This window comes from Octopus sinensis, linkage group LG4, assembly GCF_006345805.1.
Source record: "Octopus sinensis linkage group LG4, ASM634580v1, whole genome shotgun sequence".
Classification (NCBI taxonomy): domain Eukaryota; kingdom Metazoa; phylum Mollusca; class Cephalopoda; order Octopoda; family Octopodidae; genus Octopus; species Octopus sinensis.
In genome coordinates, this window is record NC_043000.1 from 123,646,973 (window position 1) to 123,670,069 (window position 23,097).

Here is a 23,097-nt window from a genome sequence, read left to right on the forward strand (position 1 = left end):
TGCTGCTAGGAATCAGACTCACAGCCTTATAATTGTGAGCTGAATACACTAACCACTAAACCACACACCTTTGTAACAGAACATTTGGAAAAATAGGCTTCGTTCCAAGATGCCCAATTTAAACGAACACTAGCACTATGTGCTAGTGCATGTATATACAGCTGCGAGCGTGCACACATACACGCGAGTACTGTCCAAATCTCCGACCAATCACATACAGCTAGCTGGCATTCAATTGGCGTATCAAGTTTAGGGCATTTTGATTTGGTTTTGGATAGAAAATTCACAAAAATGTCACTTCTATTGGTTTTTTAATGGCTTTGCAGGGTGATGGGGAAATGTAAAGACATGCACGACCATTCTGGGACGGTTTTGAATGACCCTAGAAAGTGCGAGCCCACTACCTGAAAAATTGTGGATTTGTATAAAGGATACACAAACACACAGACAGACATTTTGCCGTTTATATATAGAGAGATAATGATATTGTTTCATGATTAGAAACAATCTATGATAACAACATAGATTACTAAATAATGAAAAAAATAACAACAGGAAAATATCAAAACAAGCAGAATCGTTGACTGATTGCCAACCAATGTTATGACAGATCAGTTCATTATAAATGTAACATGGTTCACAATTGAGTGTACTGTGTTATTCCAGACCAGAAGTGAATAAATCAGTGACAAACAAGGATAGATGTACTTCAATAAAAGTACTTTTGGGGGATGAAGTAACTTTATTTAACTACCTAAGCTCATTGTCTTCTTGTATGGACTGTTTCTTCCATAAGTGTTTTACATCAACTCACAGCATTTTTTACACATTTACATTCAGTTTATCTCTGAAAGTAAGCTTCCACCCAAATCATCATACTTTTCCTTCACCAATTGATCCTGTTTTTCTTACTTTAGGGTTCAGGTTCCACTTCCATTAAAGAATCCCTATCTATATAAACTGTAATGACAGTAGTCTCTGGGTTGAAACTACAAAAGCTGAGAAAATTCTGGTGTTAAAAACCAGGTGGTTAATGCTCAGCTGTGGCTGTTGCTCAGGTCGGTCCTAATTAAGTAGACATGATTAAACATGTTCCAGCTATGACCATCCTGTCTGCTTTTTTCAGTTTCATTTGTGGCATAAGTGAAATTTTGCTGCTATTTCTAGTAGGTCGCTAGACTAGTCTAAGTAGAGGCTCTCTTATTGATTTGCTAGCTATATCCTTTTTTACAGCTGATATATGTTGTCTGTATTGAAATGTAGATGAATGAGATACTATAAACAATAATGCACTGTATTTAATTTTGCTCTCTTCAGTTGTAAGTTCAAATCTTATTAGGACTAGCTTAACTTTTCATCTTTTCAGGGCACAAGCTGTTAAAAATATAGTAATGGTCTAAAAGTGATTTAATTATTCAAATGCTTCTCACACAAAAATTTGTTCTGTACTTATTTAACCCTTTCGATACCAACCCAGCTGAAACCACCTCTGGCTCTGTAGTACAAATGTCTTGTTTTCAATAGTTCTGGATTAAAATCTTCCACCAAACCTTAGTCACAATTTATGTTCCTAACACTGTCTGAATGATAACTAAGTTGTTTTACTAAATTTTTTGTTATATTTAAAATTAATTTAGAGAAACACAGATCACCTCAAAAGAAATATGGTAATGAAAGGGTTAAAGGAATCTTTTCTGACAAAAGACTGCAGCTCTTGGAGTTTAACAACACGTGTACATTAACCCTCTCATTACCAACCTGGCTGAAACCAGCTCTGGCTCTGAATACAAATGTCTTGTTTTTATAAGTTTTGAATTAAAATCCTCCACCAAACCTTAGTCACAATTTATGTTCCTAACACTAGCTTAATGGTAACTAAGTTGTTTTACTAAAGAAACACAGAACATCTCAAAATAAATACGGTAACGAAAGGGTTAAGGAATCTACAGTAGAGTTTTATTTTATTTTAAATATACTCTGAACCTTCCTTATACTTTGTAGAAAACTAGAAAATGGGCAGAGATGAAAGCCCTTTTAAGTGATCACATTTTAGCAGCTTTTATATGACTTTTATATATGAATTTCAGGTGAAAATTCAAACTCAGCAGGGACAAATTCGGGAATATAAACATCAAGCTGAAAGAATGTAAGTACAAGTATGTGAATAATATTTCACAACACATGCATTTGACTACATTCAAAGTTTTGTTTGGATGGGTAGATGGATGGAGGTTGTGGCATCTGTGCCTTGCCAACACAAACACACACACATGTATATACTCACATATATATAAGTATGCATGACCGCGTGTGTATCGTTAGCGATTTTTTTTTCCTCTGTCTTCCCTTCCTTGGATCTTTCCTTTTTCTATGCTTCTGACGAAGAGCTCCACTCAAAACGTTAAATCCTCCTTTCTTTCCCTTCCTGAGAGTCCAATAACACTATACTTGTTCCACATCCTCACGTTGTTGTGTTTTCATGTTTGGATTAACTTTACATACATACATACATACATACATGCATGCATGCATGCATGCATGCATACATACATACATACATACATACATACATACATACATACATACATACATACACACACACACACACACACACACACACACACACACACACACACACACACACACCACACACACACACATTTTACTGCAATATAGTCGTCTTAGAATCCATGTTTGGAAAAATATATGTGCTCATATATTTATCAGTAGAGTGGATATATTAATCAAAGCATATATATACATTGTATATTCATTTCAGCCAATCTTAGCAATCAATTCCGCACAGGGTCTCAAGACTCTTGCTGCCATACAGCCGTCTCAGACGCTTTGAGGCCAAGGGACATAACTCTTGATAAATCCCTCGCTCTTATCGTTTCCCATGACTTTGTTTTGCCTATTTTTCACCGAACAAAGAGCAGTCACCATATTTTTTCCATACCTGTCATTTCTGAATGTTATGTGGTGTTAGTTAACCATGGTGTTATCTAACACCCTATGCGAAACCAATCGGTAAGAAATGGATCTATAATACTGTATACTTTGACTTCATCGTCATCATTATCATTTAACGTCCATTTTCCATGCTGACATGGGTTGGATGGTTTCATAGTCCAGCTGAAGAGCTACCTGGGCTCCATGTCTGTTTTTGCATGGTTCCTACGGCTGAATGGATTCCTTATGCCAGAGTGTACTGGATGCTTTTACATGGCAATAGAATCCACAAGCCCACAAGATTAGGGATGCATGGGGACATGCCTGTATGCAAGGACAACCACGATTTTACTTAGCTTGACGTGTCTTCCCAAGCACAGCAAACTGCCAGGTGTCTCAGTCCTCTGTCATCCCCTCAATGAGACCCAGTGTCTGTAGATCCTTTGGCACCACTTCATATATATATCACCATTTTAGTGACCACTTTTCCATGCTCACATGGATTGTATAGAATTTGCTGAAGTGGATTTTCTACAGCCAGATGCCCTTCTTGTTGCCAATCCTTACCCGATTCTCCATGGCCAGATATGTTTCCTGGAAAATTAGAAACAAAGAACTCCATTTGTATGTGACACTTGTTTACAACTATACATGATAGCGTTAGGAAGGGCATCCAGCTGTAGAAACTCTGCCAGATCAAGATTGGAGCCTGGTGCAGCCATCTGGTTCGCCAGCCCTCAGTCAAAATCGTCCAACCCATGCTAGCATGGAAAGCGGACGTTAAACGATGATGATGATGTCAAAAGAAGAAGACACTAACATGCATGCTCATGCACACACACACATACACACACATACATGCATATATGTATGACAAGCTTCTTTCAGTTTTTATCTACTAAATCCACTTACAAGGCGTTGGTCAGCCCAAGGCTATAGTAAAAGATGCCCAAGATTCCACACGGTAGGATTGAATCCAAAGCAATGTGGTTGGAAAGCAAACTCCTTACCACACAGGTAAGAACATAGGTGAGAACATGTATGTATGTATGTATGTAAAGTTAATCCAAACATGAAAACACAACAACATGAAAACAAGGTGGAAAAGGTTGAGTAAAATACTGTTTTATTGAAGCTGAAAAAAAACTTCAAAACGTTACTCTGAGTTTCACGTAACTGTTCATCAGAGAGCAGCAGTTGTGTGAAACTCTGAGTAACAGTTTGTGGATTTTTTTTACAGTTTCTATAAAACAGTCTAGAGAGAGAGAGTCATGCACATATATAAGTTCAAATTTATTTAAGCACTACTACATATTTTTGATATTGAGCATATAGTTCTTACCTACTCTGTGTGTGTGTGTGTGTGTGTATACACACACATATACATCTGTATCATCCAAAATGAAGACAAAAACCATTCCTCCATGTGACTGGTTTGACAAATTTCTAAGATATTCAGATATTTTTTCTTAACATGAAACCAGTGGTAGCCTTAATATATAAATAAAGGAATTTTATCCACCAGTGCAGTGTTGAGCACTCATTCTCACTGTTCAACATTTACACACACACATAAATAGATGTGTGTGTCTGTGTAGCTTTATCTCTCTCTCTCTCTCTGATGTGTGTGTGTTACAAAGTAAAGAATACTCAGTTTATGCTATCGAGTAACTCTATTTGACAAAGGTTATTCAATGTTCCATCATTGCTCAGAGTCTAATACTGGCTGAGTACTCCTTAAACTGTATAGGAATTAACATTCTGGACAGCTGCTCCCACTTTTAATCTCTACTTCATCCCATTGTACAACATGCAACAGTTTAGTTTATGTTTATATGTAACCCTTAATCAATACATAAACCATCACTAATCTACCAGTTCTAGGGAGCATCTTCATTTTTTTTCGTTTGTTCATTTCAACAAATGTTTTACTCATCTTTAATGTCTTCACCTTTCTTTTTCAACTTTTCCCAACTTTAGTGAAGACCATCTCCGTGATGTTCAAAAACATTTAACTCTGAAACTTAGTAATGCCACCAAAGTCATAGAAAGTAACCTTCCATTCATTGACTCAAGTAAGTGCTCAGCTCTCTTTCACTTCTGTTCTTTGGTTGGTTCAATATTTTCCAATATTTTTTGAAGTTACAGAAGCATTATAATCTTTATGAAATCATTTAACATTTTACTCCTCGGTTTCAATCATTTTCCCATATTGTTTCAATCATAAGGTGGTGAGCTGGCAGAAATGTTAGCACGCCGGGCGAAATGCGTAGCCGTATTTCGTCTGCCATTACGTTCTGAGTTCAAATTCCACCGAGGTTGACTTTGCCTTTCATCCTTTCGGGGTCGATTAAATAAGTACCAGTTACGTACTGGGGTCGATATAATCAACTTAATCCGTTTGTCCCTCCTTGTTTGTCCTCTCTGTGTTTGGCCCCTTGTGGGTAGTAAAGAAATAGGTATTTTGTTTGACATTATGTTCTGAGTTCAAATTCCACTGAGGTCGACTTCGCCTTTCATCCTTTTCGGGTTGATTAAATAAGTACCAGTTACACACTGGGGTCAATGTAATCAACTTAATCCCTTTGTCTGTCCTTGTTTGCCCCTCTGCTTAGCCCCCTGTGGGCAATAAAGAAATAAATATTACATCAATCAGTTTAATAGATTTGTTGAACCATTGTTCACTAATTTTACAAGACATCAACCTCATTATCTATTCAAACCAATATTCTAATTGACAGCAATAATCAAGAATTGTCTCCCAAACTATAATGAACAATTATTATTTGACCAATATGAAGCAGTGAGCTGACAGAACTGATAACATACAGGACAGGATGTTTAGCAGCTTTTCGTCCGTCTTTACATTCTGAGTTCAAATTCTACTGAGGTTGACTTTGTCTTTCATCCTTTCAGGACTCAATAAAATAAGTACCAGTTGCATACTGGAGTCAATGTAATCAACTTACCCAGTCCCCTGAAATTACTGGCCTTGTGCTAAAGTTTGAAATGACTATTATATGACCAGTAACACATCATTGTCAGCATAGTTAACAATATTGGGATCAGTTATAGAATTTCTGTACTACTTCAAATGAAAAACATTTGCAATTGAAAAGTTTTCCAAACCAGAATTATTCCAAATATAACAAATAAAAGCAAGGTAATCACAGTCTCACCTATGAACTCACATTTTATGATCAGTCTTTATAAAGTTACTTTCATTCCACCATCTTAATTATATTTCCAATATAATATTTAGGTATTAACCAATGCATTCATATATGCTGAGCACAATTGCTTTCCTTATTATGCATTACTAAAGAGTTCTTTACAACTGAGAATAAGGATTCATTCCTATGTACTCTTTTGGTAATATCCCATTTTAAGGGTGGCGAGCTGGCAGAATTGTTAGCATGCTGGACGAAATGCTTAGTGGTATTTCGTCTGTCTTTATGTTCTGAGTTCAAATTCTGCCGAGATTGACTTTGCCTTTCATCCTTTTGGGGTCGATAATTTAAGTACCAGTTACACACTGAGGTTGATGTAATCGATTATCCCCCTCCCCCAAATTCCAGGACTTGTGCCTACAGTAGAAAGGAATATCTATCACATTTTATTCTAGACTTTTTCTTTTGTTTCTACTTGTTTCAGTCATTAGACTACGGCCATAGAAGGTGGTGAGCTGGCAGAAACATTAGCATGCTGGGCGAAATGCTTAGCGGTAGTTCTTCTGCCGTTACGTTCTCAGTTTAAATGCCACTGGGGTTGACTTTGCCTTTCATCCTTTCAGGGTCGATAAATTAAGTACCAGTTATGCACTGGGGTTGATGTAATCGACTTAATCCCTTTGTCTGTCCTTGTTTGCCCCCTCTATGTTTAGCCCCTTGTGGGCAATAAAGAAATAAGACTGCAGCCATACTAAGGCATCATCTTGGAGAATCTTTTTATTGTTTCAAAGCCTGCTACTTATTTTATCTGTCTCTTTTGGCAAACTGCTAAGTTACAGGGACGATGACACCAGCACCAGTTGTCAAGCAGGGGTGGGGGACAAAGACACACACATACATATGACAGGTTTCTTTCAGTTTCTTATTTCTTTATTGCTCACAAGGGGCTAAACACAGAGGGGACAAACAAGGACAGACAAAGGGATTAAGTCGATTACATTGACCCCAGTGCGTAATGGTACTTAATTTATCGACCTCGAAAGGATGAAAGGCAAAGTCAACCTCAGCGAAATTTTAACTCAGAACGTAACGGCAGACGAAATACCTATTTCTTTACTACCCACAAGGGGCTAAACACAGAAGGTACAAAAAGGACAGACGAACGGATTAAGTCAATTACATCAATCGCAGTGCATAACTGGTACTTAATTTATCGACCCCGAAAGGATGAAAGGCAAAGTCGACCTCGGCAGAATTTGAACTCAGAATGCAGTGGATCTGAATCTGGAACCATGTGGTTGGGAAGCAAACTTGTTACCACACAGCCATGCCTGCGCCAATTGGCTTTTGTCAATTTTTGCTAAATTTCTTTTCTCCTTTCAGGTATAGCAGACTACAACAGCCTAAATTTACCAACGCATGATAGAAAATACCAACTGCGAGCCCGTGAACTGATGTCTCAAGCTGTTAACATTGTCAGTGCCTTTGCTCAGGCCTTTGCAAACTTCTGCTCTTATTCAGAACAACGAGCTCGCAGTATATCTACAATGGAGTCACATGATCACCCGCTTTCGGTTATCAATAAAAAGGTTGGATAAATCTTTTCATCTTTTCAAATGATTTGAATAAGCTGAGTCACTCTGACTTGGCAATTTTCATTAAATATATTACAAGCTTATTTGTACTGAATGAAGATAGAATTCAGCTCACACTTCATCTCTAACTCTAGAAAAAGAAGGGTTGAGCAATTAAGTTGCTACAAGATCCACCACTCAGTTATATTTCCAATGATATAACACTCTTGAAGTTGTATAGACTTCATAGAATCATTATAATTTCATTTCACTTCACACATACAAACACATAATTGTGGCCTTAAGCAAGGTACTTAACTATATATATATATTTTTGTTTATCTAATATTGATCTCTTGGTACCTTTGGTTCCAAATCCTTTCTAAATTACTGATTTTTCTGAACCAGGAGGTGATCACTTTGGTCAACACACTCTAAATTAAACAAATATTAAATTTATTTAAATAATTAAATGAAATGCAAGCACCTGTACATTAATTAAATTAATGTAGATTATAAGAGGTTCTAGACCACCAGTGTTCAAAAGGTCAGTGTTGTACTTGTAAATGTAAGCTAAGTGATGACACAATAAAGACTATTTACAAGCAAATTTGATACCTTATTGGCTTACTCTTGTGATTTCAAATAGCTTTGAGAGGGATAAAATGCATAAAAGTTACAGAAATTCCTGTGGTTACATCACTATAGATGGAACCAGTGATATAAACCAAATATGTTTTTGTAATTGAAATAAATTATTTACTCTTTTACTCTTTTACTTGTTTCAGTCATTTGACTGTGGCCATGCTGGAGCACCGCTTTTAGTTGTGCAAATCGACCCCAAGACTTATTCTTTGTAAGCCTAGTACTTATTCTATCGGACCCTTTTGCCGAACCGCTAAGTTACGGGGACGTAAACACACCAGCATCGGTTGTCAAGCGATGTTGGGGGACAAACATATACACACACACATACATATATAAATATATACATATATACGACGGTCTTCTTTCAGTTTCCGTCTACCAAATCCACTCACAAGGCTTTGGTCGGCCCGAGGCTATAGTAGAAGACACTAGCCCAAGTTGCCACGCAGTGGGACTGAACCCGGAACCATGTGGTTGGTAAGCAAGCTACTTACCACACAGCCACTCCTACGCCTATATTTGGATATTTTAGTTCAGAAAGAAATTTCATTCCTACTTTGAAGATAACCAAGTCTATTTCATACGTTACCTACCACTGGGGTGATAGTTTTAGTCCATGAGAAATTATTTATCTATAAAACATTTTGCAACTATAATTCTCTTTCAGTTATTGAAATTCATCTTTCTTTCTAGTATGCTCACTTTCTGTTTGAAAGTGCTCCATATTTTAAAAAACTGGAGAAAACTCTCAAAGAATTCAATGAAGAGGTTGGAGAAAATTGTTTTACAACATTGGTAAGTGAAATGAAATTTATTCTCTTCATTCTTCAACTGTCTTCCTCTTTCTCAAGTATTATTCTGGAGCAGTAAGTTCTTGGCAAACTGAATCCACAGTTTTAGTTACTAATTAGAATAATTTCACTTATATCGGGAAAATCTTTGGTAAAGAGCTGATATCATAATTGCTAATAGACTTTATCCTATAAAAACAAAGTTTCATGTCTCTAATATTGAATCCAGAAACTTATCAGAAATGTCTAAACTAATTGCCAAAAGTCTTTCAGTTCTTTATCAATATTATTATTATCATTTCCACCATGGCAGAATTGTTATCACACCAGGCATTTTGTCCATCTTCCAGTTCCAGGTCTGAATTCTGCTGAGGCTGACTTTGCCTTTCATCCTTTCGGATAAACATTGGGGTCAATGTAATCAACTTACCCCCTCCCCCGAAATTGCTGGCCTTGTGCCAAAATTTGAAATCAGTATCATTATTATCATTACTACTGCTGCTGTTACTAATATATAAAGAAGACTCTCACTCATACACACACATTCACTCATACACACACTCACTCATATACACACACTCATACACACACTCACTCATACACATACTCTCACTCATATGCACACTCTCACTCATACACACATTCTCACTCGTACACACACTCACTCATATAAAGAAGACTAACTGACCAAAACTTTGAAGTCACCGTCACCTCTCTTCATACAAAGGTTTAATAAATATGTACTAAAAAGTATCAAGTAGTCCTTCAGTTTAATGTTAAATTGTTTTTATTCAATTTGACATAAAAGCAAACATCAATTATCATCATCATTTGGATGGATTGACAAGATCCAATGGGTCCAAGGACTGCATCCCACTCCAGTGTCTACTTTGGCATAGCTTCTATGGCTGGATACTCTTCCTAATGCCAACCACTTTACAGCATGCACTGGGTGCTTTTATCTTGCCACTAGCACTATTGAAGTTGTCGTGTACCTTGCAAGACTACAAACCCCAAGGAAGAAGGGGTCGGTCTTATACTCTGGGATGAAGGATTACAGTATAAGAGAAGGTGGAAGGGCAGAACACACTTAGTATGGGAGGGAGAGAATGATCAGTGGGAGCTGCAAAGAGATAGATAGGAGATGAGATGCCCGGGTGGCCCCCACAAAATACAAAGGAAAATAGAAGTGGGTGGAGCTATTGAAAGATTCTTAAGGGAACAACTGATATAGATATGAATGTGTATGAGAGTATAAAATAAGTGCCCCCATAATAAACTGATTGTTCTTTTTATTAAAATATGTTTATTGAGAAATAAAAATAAATAATTTCAAATCACGTCATGCCGGTGGCACATAAAAAGCACCCATTACACTCTTGGAGTGGTTGGCGTTAGGAAGTGCATCCAGCTGTAGAAACTCTGCCAGATCAGACTGGAGTCTGGTTCGCCAATCCTCGGTCAAATCGTCCAACCCATGCTAGCATGGAAAGCGGGCATTAAATGATGATGATGATGATGATAATGTTTATTGAGAAAGAAAAATAAATAATTTCAAACATTTAAAAAGACTTGTTAGCAAAACACTTTTCTTGTACATTTGCAGGAAACTGCTGTCGGCCTACAGCCTTTTGCCAAAGCATTCCACTTAGCTGCTGCTTATTTGAATAAACTGCTACCATACCAACAAGAAAGGTAAGAAATACTTAGTGGCATTGATTGTTTATATCTTCTTCATTTTCTTTGGTTGGTTGTTTCTGTTTCCTCTGAAAAACATGCCTGGCCATGAGTAAATAATACTGTGTTTAGAAACAGGTAAGGATTGGCAACAGGAAGGGCATCTTGCTGTAAAAAAATCTGCTCCAACAAATTTCATCTGACCTACGGAAGCATGGAAATGATTTTTTGCCAAGTCTGTCCGTAAACGAAGTGATCCCAAGATAAGAAATCTTTGAACTTTAATTCACCCCGTATCTCTATTTATTATTATTTATTATGTATCATTATTCTGAGCCCCCTAGTCGCCACTCTGTTTACTATTTCAGCCTCGCCTCGTTTTTGCATATTCTGTATAATTCATTAGTTATCGTTATAGATATTTAAGATCTATCTCCCTTACAGGGCTGATCGAATTGGCCGCCGATTCTTCGCGGCGCGCCCGCCCTACCCACCCCCACCACCACCAATACCGGATATCTCTATTTTGCTCCAACTATACCGGATGTCGTTTCTCCCACCACCATTATAGGTGTCTACTCTTTGAACCCCCCTCTTCAATACGCTATTTCACCATGCATTACCCCTCTTTCGATATCCTACGTTCTACTTGCCTAGAACCTGTCCTCTGAACCACCCCTCCCACTGGTGCTCCCCTATATTTCTGCACCCCCCCACCACCATTATAGGTGTCTACTCTTTGAACGCCCCTCTTCAATACGCTATTTCACCATGCATTACCCCTCTCTCGATATCCTACGTTCTACTTGCCTAGAACCTGTCCTCAGAACCACCCCTCCCACTGGTGCTCCCCTATATTTCTGCACCCCCCCACCACCATTATAGGTGTCTACTCTTTGAACCCCCCTCTTCAATACGCTATTTCACCATGCATTACCCCTCTCTCGATTTCCTACGTTCTACTTGCCTAGAACCTGTCCTCTGAACCACCCCTCCCACTGGTGCTCCCCTATATTTCTGCACCACCCCCCATAAAAAGCACCATCCGAACGTGGCCGATGCCAGACCCCTCTGGCACCTGTGCAGGTGGCACATAAAAAACACCCACTACACTCGCGGAGTGGTTGGCGTTAGGAAGGGCATCCAGCTGTAGAAACACTGCCAGACTAGACTGGAGCCTGGGGCAGTCCCGAGCTCCCCAGACCCCGGTCGAAACCGTCCAACCCGTGCTAGCGCGGAAAACGGACGTTAAACGATGATGATGATGATGATGATGATATATATATATCATCATTTAACATTCATTTTTCCATGCTTCCATAGGTCAGATGAAATTTGTTGGGGCAGTTAAGAGCGGTTAACTGGCTTCCGTGTCAGTGGAACGTAAAAGGCACCATTCGAGCGTGATCGTTACCAGCGTCGCCTTACTGGCACCTGTGCTGGTGGCATGTGTAAAAAGATTCGAGTGAGGTTGTTGCCAGTACCGCCTGACTGGCCCCGTGCCGGTAGCACGTAAAAAGCACCCACTACACTCTCGGAGTGGTTGGCATTAGGAAGGGCATCCAGCTATAGAAACTCTGCCAGATTAGATTGGAGCTTGGTGCAGCCATCTGGTTCGCCAGCCCTCAGTCAAAATCGTCCAACCCATGCTAGCATGGAAAGCGGACGTTAAACAATGATGAAGATGCTGATATATATATATATATATACATGCACACACACACACATATCATGGGGTCTTCCATTGTTAAATGACATATGAGGGTTCTGCAATTTCTTGCTGAACAACCATACTGATGACTTGTTTATAGAGAGAAAACTATAAATTTGCTCCCTCCATCAAATCGACATTACTTGTACAGGCACACAATTTGTCACATGTCAGATGACAAAATGATTGTGGAGCAACATGAAATGAAGTGTTTTTCTCAAGAAACACAATGCCTAACCACTAAGCCATGCACCTTCACAACACACACACACACATGTATATATATATATACATACACACCAAGCAAAATCAGACTGGGACTTGGTGCAGCTTCCTTTCTTATCAGGTCTGGTCAAACTGTCCAACCCATGCCAGTATGGAAAATGGACATTAACAGATGATGATGATATATATATATAGGTGTAGGAGTGGCTCTGTAGACAGAAACTGAAAGAAGCCCGTCGTATATATTTTTAAATATATATATATATATATGTGTGTGTGTGTATATGTTTGTGTGTCTATGTTTTCCCCCCAACATCGCTTGACAACCGATGCTGGTGTGTTTACATCCCCGTAACTTAGCGGTTCGGCTAAAGAGACCGATAGAATAAGTACTAGGCTAACAAAGAAAAAGTCCTGGGGTCGATTTGCTCGACTAAAGGTAGTGCTCCAGCATGGCCACAGTCAAATGACTGAAACAAGTAAAAGAGTATATACGTATATGTTATTTATATACTATCTATATTTCTAAATTTATTTTCTTCTCTGATTTTAACAGTCTTCACCAAGAATGTGCCCTGTCGACATGTACTTCGATGTTAGAAGCTAAAAACAAAGACTTAAGTCAGTCTTACCAGAAACTAAATGCTGTGATAAACAGACTTGATACTTATATCAATATATTGGGAGCTCAGAGTGAGTAATGGTTTTTAACTTTTACATAACATAACCAGGATAATCCTCACCTCACTAACCAACATGGGAGCTTCTAGAAATAGCAGCCAAATTTCTTTCAACTCACACCCTGTTGTCTTAGAAAAAAGGAAACACATTGAACACTGTGTAGTTGTAAGTATACAGTAAGGGGAGATGGGCATGCCTGGAATGCTTTTAATTATAGGTCTGTTCTATCAGGGATGACTTGGGTCTAAGCAGCAAACCCTACCTTCTGATATTTTCTTTGGGGTGCTGAGGGATATATTGGAACCACAGATTAATATATTTGGCAATTGGAATCTTCCAGATTAATTAATATAAAATATTCATAAACTGATAATAGAAGTGATTTCTTGTGTAACATTCATTCATACACACTGACACTCACTCGTACACACACTTTCACTCATTCATACACACTCTCACTCATTCATACATACACTCATGCATACACACTCTCACTCACACACACACTCACTCATGCACGCACTCTCACTTATACACACTCTCACTCATACACACACTTACTCATACACACACACTCACTTATACACACACTCTCACTTATACACACACTTTCACTCATACACACTCTCACTCATACACACACTCTCACTCATACACACACTCTCACACACACACTCTCATTCATATACACACACTCTCACTCATATGCACACTCTCACTGATACACACACTCCCTCATAAACACACAGGCACACTCATACACACACACACTTTTGATCTCTTTTTTTTCTCCTTTTTCTTTCTTTCCAGGTCATAAATCCTATTCCCATTGTAAGAGAAACCACAAGAGGTTCTTTTCAGAACTAACTACATCAGTAACTTACCTACATGAAGCTATCAAAGGTAAGTGCCATCATCATCATCATCATTTTAATGTCCGTTTTTCCATGCTTACATGGGTGGAATGGAATTTGTTGAGTTGGGTTTTCCATGGCCAGATCCCCTTCCTGGCTCAAACTCTCACTTGTCTGCAAGTAAGGTAATGTTCCCCTGTGACCTGACATTTTGCTCAGGAGAGATTGAAAACAAAGGACACCCCTTGTATGACAGTGACACTCATTTACAATTACCATGCAATATCAAAACAGGGTAACAGTAACACACACATAGATATTCATACATATGTTTACATATATGACAAGCTTCTGTCAGTTTCCATCTACCAAATCCACTCACATGACTTTGGTTGAAGTCATTTATCCAAGGTGCCTATTACTAGGATTGAACTTAGAACCAGGTGCTTGGGAAGCGAAAACTTCTCAAACACACAGCCATGCTTTTGCCTATTCTCTTTTACTTGTTTCAGTCATTTTGACTGCAGCCATGCTGGAGCATCACCTTTAGTTGAGCAAATTGACCCCAGGATTTATTCCTTTGTAAGCCTAGTACTTATTCTATCGGTCTCTTTTGCCGAACTGCTAGGTTACGGGGACATAAACATACCAGCATCGGTTGTCAAGCGATGTTGGAGGAATACACACACACATGCATATATATATATATATATACGACGGGCTTCTTTCAGTTTCCGTCTACCAAATCCACTCACAAGGCTTTGGTTGGCCCGAGGCTATAGTAGAAGACACTTGCCCAAGGTGCCACGCAGTAGGACTGAACCCGGAACCATGTGGTTGGTAAGCAAGCTACTTACCACACAGCCACTCCTGCTTTGTTGCTTCATATTTTTGATAGAACCAATTAGACTCCTTTCAAAGGCAATTCTGGTACCACTGAAAGAAATGTGCATGCATTTATATCCTGACAACTGTTCAAGATGTTATGTAAACAGTAAAATTTTGTTCCAAACATAGTTGAAATAAAGATACACATACAACTGAACGTCTCTCACAATTCTTTAAAAATCCTTAAATAGATCTTTCTCTAAGTTTAAAGCATGCTCTCTCTCTCTCTCCTTCCCTCTCTCTCTCTCAGCATTGAGATGATATTATTGATGTTGAGCTTATTCATTATAACCACTGAGTAGTTAAGGTGTTTGGTTACTGAGTTCACTAATCATGAAATCGCGGTTTCAATTCCAACATTATTTTATGTTGTTCATTTTAGGCATCACACTAAGTTGTACATATTCTTCAGAGTTGCATGGTTCATATTAGGAAAAAATATGGAACTGTGAAATGTGTTGCTCTAACGATTCTTATGTGAGCATCTACATTTTCAGAACCATCATCCTTTCATCCACAACGAGAGAGAGAGAGAGACATACACACGCACACACACACACATATCAAATGTAGAATCACCTTTTTTTTTTGTCTTTTTCATCTGTCTAAAATGGAGTGAAGATAGCAAATAACCTTGGCATTTGTTCTGTTCTTTTAACTTCCAGATGTTTCCAAACACTTTAATTCCAAGATATCCATGGAGCATCAACTTCCAACAGCTTCACAGTCTCTGAAGACTTCTGATGAATGTATTGTTTCATCACTAGTCTCTCTCGTCACATCCACAGGCAAAGTAAGTAACTGATTAGTTCTTGTAACTGTAACAGATTCCCTAACAGTATATAAACAAACATATGACCGGCGTGATTGTTGTGTGATCATTGCCAGAGCAGCTAACTGGCTTCCGTGCTGGTGGGACGTAAAAAGCACCATTCAAGCATGATCGTTACCAGCATCGCCTTACTGGCACTTGTACCGGAAGCACATGAACAAAACATTCGAGCAAGGTCGTTGCCAGTGCTGCTGGACTGGCTCCTGTGCAGGTGGCATGTAAAAGACACCATTTGAGTGTGGCCATTGCCAGTACCACCTGACTAGCCCCCCTCATGCCGGTGGCACGTAAAAGCACTCACTACACTCTCGGAGTGGTTGGTGTTAGGAAGGGCATCCAGCTGTAGAAACTCTGCCAGATCAGATTGGAGACTGGTGCAGCCATCTGGTTCGCCAGTCCTCAGTCAAATCGTCCAACTCATGCTAGCACAGAAAGCAGACACTAAACGATAATAATGATGCTGATGATGACCATGTGTAGTTACACAGTTGTTAGACAGTTATTATAACATATATTCTGACTGTGCATTGGCTAATTTGTTGTGTTCTATATTATGCACACATGACAGTAGTTAAATAGTTGTAATATGCTTTGAGATAGTAAATAACTGAATAACTCTAGCTACATATGCAGGGACAATGGATGCTGGATACCGTGTTTCTCTGATACTAAGATGGAGAACACATAGTTACTATCACATTGTCTCATTCCCATCACTGTCATACACCTCACTTTTACATACCTTTTGTTGTCATACACCTCTTGTGGTCATAAACCTCTCATGTTCACACCCCTTTCACTGTCATCCATCTCAGTGTCATATACCCACTTTTACATAACCTTTAACTGTCATATATCTCTCATTGTCATACACCTCTCACTTTCACTTTCGTTTTGTACACCATTCACTGTCATACTCTCACTTTTATTGCCTTTCACTGTCATACATCTCTCACTGTCATATACTTACTTTTACTACCTTTCACTGTCATACACCCAATTGTCATACATCTCTCACTATTATATACTCCTCACTTTAACATATCTTTTGGTTTCTTATACACACACACCTGTCACCTTTTAAATTGATTGCTTTTCTACTTAGCTGTCAGCGTTTTTATCTGGAAACCAAGACTTCTTTGCCCAACGAGTAAGCTATCGCCTGAGAGGCAGTAGCACTAGTGATGCAACCCAACATCAAGAGGATCACACAAACCCAATTGTGGCCTTGTACCGTGAGCGAGCTGTTAAATACCTGGAGAGTATACAAAGTGTAAGTATTATCTTTTCATTTTTTATTTGTTTTAGTTATGAGACCAGGCAAGCTAAGTGAGACCATTGCCATGGCCTATGCCAGTGTCATATAACCAGCCCATTTAAGAGTACCCTTCAATCATTGGGCAATATGCTGTGCTTGAGAAGACCTGTTGAGTCAAGTGAAATCGTTTTGACCAATGCCAGTACTGCCTGACTGGGTCCCGTGCTGGTGGCACATAAAAGGCACCACACAAGCATGGTCGACGCCAGTGCCACCTGACTGGTCCCACGCCAGTGGCATGTAAAATGCACCATTCAAGCATGGTCATTGCTAGTGTCGTCTGACTGGCTCTTGTGCCAGTGGCACGTAAAAGGCACCATACAAGCATGGTCGATGCCAGTGCCTGTGACATGTAAAAAGCACCATTCGAGCATGGTCATAGCTAGTGTCGCCTGACTGGCTCCCATGCCAGTGGCACATAAAAGGCACCATACGAGCATGGTCGATGCCAGTGTCACCTGACTGGTCCCATGCCAGTGACATGTAAAAAGCACCATTCGAGCATGGTCATTGCCAGCGTCGCCTGACTGTCTCCCATGCTGGTGGCATGTAAAAAGCAGCATTCAAGTATGGTCGTTGCCAGTGCCGCCTGGGTTGGCATTAGGAAGGGCATCCAGCTGTAGAAAACTTGCCAGATCAGACTGGAGTCTGTCCAACCCATACCAGCATGGAAAGTGTACGTTAAATGATGATGATGATGATTGTAGCTATGCTGGGACACTGCCTTGAAGAACTTTCAGGTGAATGAATTGACTCCAGTACATACTTTTTTTTAAAGCCAGGTACTTATTCTATCGGTCGCCCTTTGCCAAACCACTAATTTACAGGGATGTAAACAAACCAACATCAGTTGTCAAGCAGTGATGGGGGACAAACACTGATACAAAGGCACATACACACACGCACACATATATAAATGACAGGCTTCTTTCTGTTTACCAAATCCACTCACAAAGGCTTTGGTCAGCCCAAGACTATATTAGAAGACATTTGCCCAAGGTGCCACACAGTAGAACTGAACCTGGAACCATATGATTGGGAAGCAAGCTTCTTAACAACACAGCCACACTTACACCTATTACTTGATATTTTAAAAGTGATGTTATTCATTTCCAGTCTTCTGTGGAAAACATATCAGGCCATGGAAAATATTACCTTGCTTGGAAACAGGTAAAGGTTGACAACAAGAAGGGCATCTGGCTCTAGAAAATGTACTCTGACAAATTCTGTCCAGCCGATGCAAGAATAAAAAAAAGTGGATGTTAAAATGATGACTAACCCTTAAAACCATTAATGTCTTGAGGCTAAGATCTTGTTTCTTCATTATGTTCATCGTTATTGACAAAATATATTTCTATTTCCAGGCTCAACCTGAAAGTGTCCCCCATAGAATGGCCATACAAAACAGAAAGGTGCTTCTCAGTTCAACAGAAAGTAAAGAAAGTCTTTTGAAACAGGTAAATAGTAAAAGACTTTGTCTTTAGTTTATATAGACTTTTTATAACTATTATATATATATAAGCAGAAACACCACTCTCTGAGTGGTTTTCTGCCAGTTATTAAATAATATTTGATTCCCACTGATATGTATGTCTAAGTTCCCTTTGTATCCTTTACTCATCTAATACCATTCATTTGCTCAATAGATAAATTTAGAGTAATAGCAAGCACTCAAAAACAATATTAGAATTTCTGAAGCAATCAAGTATTAAGTTGACTTGACTTAACCGTGTAAAAGTCTTCAGATTTCAGGAAACAGGACTTGGACTCGTCGTCCTCTAATCAAATTGCACATGCTTCAGTTTCAGTGGCAAGATTTTGACAAGCCTCAACCAACGTCTGTGAACTTGTTGAATGACTTGATTCCTTGTTGCTAAAATAATGAATAAGGGTCTTGCTTGATTTCAAAGCTTCTTCAGTCTCCTGCTTCTGCCTTTTTCTTTCCTTCAGCTCCACTTACTTTTTTTTAGGAAAGGCATGCTTCATGTTCTTGTGACAAACAAGTAAAAGTCATAGACATTGTACACTCTTGGAGTGGTTGGCGTTAGGAAGGGCATCCAGCTGTAGAAACTCTGCTAAATCAAGATTGGAGCCTAGTGCAGCCATCTGGTTCGCCAGCCCTCATTCAAAATCGTCCAGCCCATGCTAGCATGGAAAGCGGACGTTAAACGATGATGATGATGATTGTACAGAGAAAAGAGTAAACCTTAATGTAGTCATAATTAGAAGTAGAAAACAAATTACTCTGCTTTAACCTCTTAATGGATCAATTATTTTGACATGTCGTTTCATTTCAGAGCATATTTTTTATTTCCTTTTTTAATTATATACACTGTGTTATTTACAAAAAAAAAGTTTTTTATCTTGTTTCCTTTATTTTTTATTATAGAAATTAAAATGTACTTTTACTCATTTGGATTTAAATGAGTTAACTCGGACATTGAAAAAATACATATAACTTAACTATCTTCGATTTTTTATAAGATGTATTGCTTTTAAATCAAAGGGAAATTTTTTTTTAAATGAGATAGTTTATTTAGAATGATAATTTTTAAAACAAGGAGTTACACACAAAGTTATCTTGCAGACATCACACATGTATCTGCTTTCTCTTTGAATCTTCTTTCCTTTAGTGTCTCTCTTCTCTGCACATTTTGCACACTGTCTTGTAGGGTTCTTTTTCTTATCACTTGGTGGCATTTCCATGGGAAAGTGACCAGCTGGGGCAAATCTTGTTGGATGTGGGATCGATGTGGCCTATATTTCTCAATAATCTTGGTGATTATTTGCATTCTAAATTTCAGCAGTTTGATAGCAGAAACTGAAGTTTCCAAAGATGATTTATGCAAAACAAACATTCAAGATAGCCAAATCCGTCAAATGAAAAAATACTTATTATTTTTAAACAACATGAGTAAATTCATGATTGCTCCAAAATGAAACGACATAAAACTAATAAACTCATTTGAGTGCTAAAATTGAAAGTTAATTTTGACCGAGTATACTCGTCTGGTTCTAAAAAGATACATTTGTGATGCACAAGTAAACTCTGGATAATCCATTAAGGGGTTAAAGTATATAGAAGAGATCATATTGTAGAACCCAGTTGAACTGTTCTACTGTTTGTAGTATTGTTTTGTTGAAGTATCCGAGGATAGAAATGGGACAACCACTTTTGAATAATCTTATTAGCAGTTATGCATCTGCTTGGGGCAGAAAGTCGAAGTCTTTATTGATAACATAACAAACCATTTACAGTGTGTACACTGGAAGTTGCAAGCTATGCAGAAATGGAAAATCGATTTACACTGATAAGAATGAACTATTTGTAGAACCACAAAGAATGGTTAATAGTTAAATGAATAAACAACAGTTAAGTAAATTTAACATAGAATATATACCACCAAACTTAATTTTATACCTTTAGTTGTGCAGTATGTGTAGTAGGCAGGTTTCACTCAATTGAGCATTTACCTTTAATAACAGCATAAAACTATAAGCTGGAGATCCATCTTCACAATTGCAATTTTATAAATGGAGTTCAAGCTTATCGTATTATCGTATTATGCACAATTCTGCGACCCCCTTCAGTCGGCGCACGCCCGGGGCACTGCCCTTTCCCATCGACCCATTTACACTACTGGGTACATGCATGGCTGTATATGGCAAGAAGTTTGCTTTCCAACTATGTGGCACTTGGGAAAGTGGATTGGCAGAGAGAAACCTAAAGTCTGCTGTGTGTGTTTATGTGTATCATCATAATCATTCAGCAGACACTTGCCCAGGGTGCCACACACTTGAAATGAACCCAGATCATGCAGTTGGATAGCAAACCCCTTAACTACACGGCCATGCCAGCATCTAAATTTTGTATTCTAAACGTAAATCCACTGTGATCCTTATATCACCGGTCTGGAACCCCTATCTCGCCCAGGATATTAATCGTCTGGAAGCCGTTCAGCAACGTGCAACCAAGAGAATACCCTCCATCAGGCATTTGCCATATTCTGAACGCCTTACTTTCCTGGGCATGGATATATTGAAACTCCAACGTATGGCAGCTGACTTGGCAGACACCCATAAAATTATTAACCATCTTACAAACAATAACTCTGAGCACCTTTTCAAACTCCACCTGTCTAACACCCGTGGACATGTTTATAAAGTCAGAAAACAGCACAGCTCCCATGACTTTTGGAAACATTTTTTCATGCTAAGAGTCACTGAAGCGTGGAACAAACTGCCGGCATCAGTTGTTAGTTGTCGGAGCACTGCATCCTTCAAAACTTCCATGCTTCCTGAGATTCGCCAACACTACACCTGATTTTCTCCCCTCCATACACATGCAAGCATGTATCTGACTCATACACTGTTCACTTACCAGACATTTGTACATTACTGCATATGCTTTATATGCACTTTTGACAAGTTGTGGTGCACCTGAGCACTGTATACAATAATTTCATTATTATTATTATTATTCTCTGCTGACATACTTTCAGTTGCAAACTTTCCAACAAAAAGTAAGTAAACTGGAACAACAGAAGGAACATTACATGCTTGAACTGCAGCTTCTGAAAATGAAATATGAAAATGAAATCCAAGTAAGTGATTGTCTCAACTCTTGGCCCCTTACTCTCTTGGTATCACATTTCTAGACTCTTATTTTTATAATGACTCGTTCATACCCTTTTGCTCTCCTGATTTCAACAAATTTGTTAAATGGATATCTTCTTCACTCACAAAACTTGTCATGGAGAACTGAGCCAGCTGTTATTAACAATACACTCACATATGCACACACATATGTGTGTGTGTGTATATATATGTATATGTGCATATATGTGTGTGTGTGTGTAGATATATGTATGTACATATGCATATATATATGTAAATATGTATATGTGTGTGTGTGTATATATATATATATGTGTATATATAAATATGTATATAAATATGTATATGTGTGTGTGTATATATGTATATATATATATATATATATATATATTGTCAATAGACAACATATTCATATTTTAAAATAGTGTACATTTAAACACAAAAGAAAACTGCCCTTTAACAGGTAATTTTTACATGCTAGAAAAAGCAGCCAACACGGCCAAAACCATGATTTAATAGCAATTTTCGAAGGAATGAAAAGTGTGCACTATTTTAAAATATGAATATGTTGTCTATTGACTATTTATACATGCTTAGGCCACTGGTGATGATATTTATAATGAAAATTCTCTACCCTATATATGTATCTTATGTATATATATATATATATTATATGAATGAATGAAATTAAAGAAATGACAAGAAACAAAGAATTTATTTATGCATTGCAGAAATTCTTTGCTCCTTTGTCATTTATTTCATTCCATATTATGCTCTGCACCCAATTTATATTGAGTTCTGTTACCACGTTACTTGTATTGCTATGCCTAAGCAAAACAGTGTGTGTTTGTATAAACTGTAACCTTTACTTTCTTCTCTTTTGATTCTAGAAAGTGAAACAACTTGAGAAACTTCTGGAAGATCCACAAAAGCTATCAGGTCGTTCATCTGTGTTAAGCCATGTTATGGGGGAGACTTCTGCGGCTAACACTGTCACTGGTGGTGAAAGTGAGCACTTTGATTCCAGTACCCAGGTAACATGCCCCTTGCTTGTAATCGGGTATATTCCTCATATTCACATGCATTTCATACATTACCAATCACAAACATACACATACATTGTATGTGTGATTATGTGTATGTATGTGTACAGGCAGAA

General features: G+C 38.3%; 1 protein-coding gene across 1 annotated transcript in view; it reads left to right on the forward strand.

Moving 5' to 3' along the window:
* The window catches only part of LOC115210575 (protein phosphatase 1 regulatory subunit 21-like), a 45,466-nt gene that overhangs the window by 21,152 nt on the left and 1,217 nt on the right, over nucleotides 1-23,097 (forward strand). Inside the window, exons 6-17 of the mRNA XM_036502646.1 lie at nucleotides 2,088-2,146; nucleotides 4,933-5,027; nucleotides 7,506-7,711; nucleotides 9,038-9,139; nucleotides 10,742-10,830; nucleotides 13,305-13,441; nucleotides 14,240-14,332; nucleotides 15,837-15,964; nucleotides 17,109-17,276; nucleotides 18,686-18,778; nucleotides 21,824-21,925; nucleotides 22,829-22,998. Of these exons, the coding sequence (XP_036358539.1) occupies nucleotides 2,088-2,146; nucleotides 4,933-5,027; nucleotides 7,506-7,711; nucleotides 9,038-9,139; nucleotides 10,742-10,830; nucleotides 13,305-13,441; nucleotides 14,240-14,332; nucleotides 15,837-15,964; nucleotides 17,109-17,276; nucleotides 18,686-18,778; nucleotides 21,824-21,925; nucleotides 22,829-22,998 (1,442 nt within the window). The remainder of the gene's footprint in view (nucleotides 1-2,087; nucleotides 2,147-4,932; nucleotides 5,028-7,505; nucleotides 7,712-9,037; nucleotides 9,140-10,741; nucleotides 10,831-13,304; nucleotides 13,442-14,239; nucleotides 14,333-15,836; nucleotides 15,965-17,108; nucleotides 17,277-18,685; nucleotides 18,779-21,823; nucleotides 21,926-22,828; nucleotides 22,999-23,097) is intronic.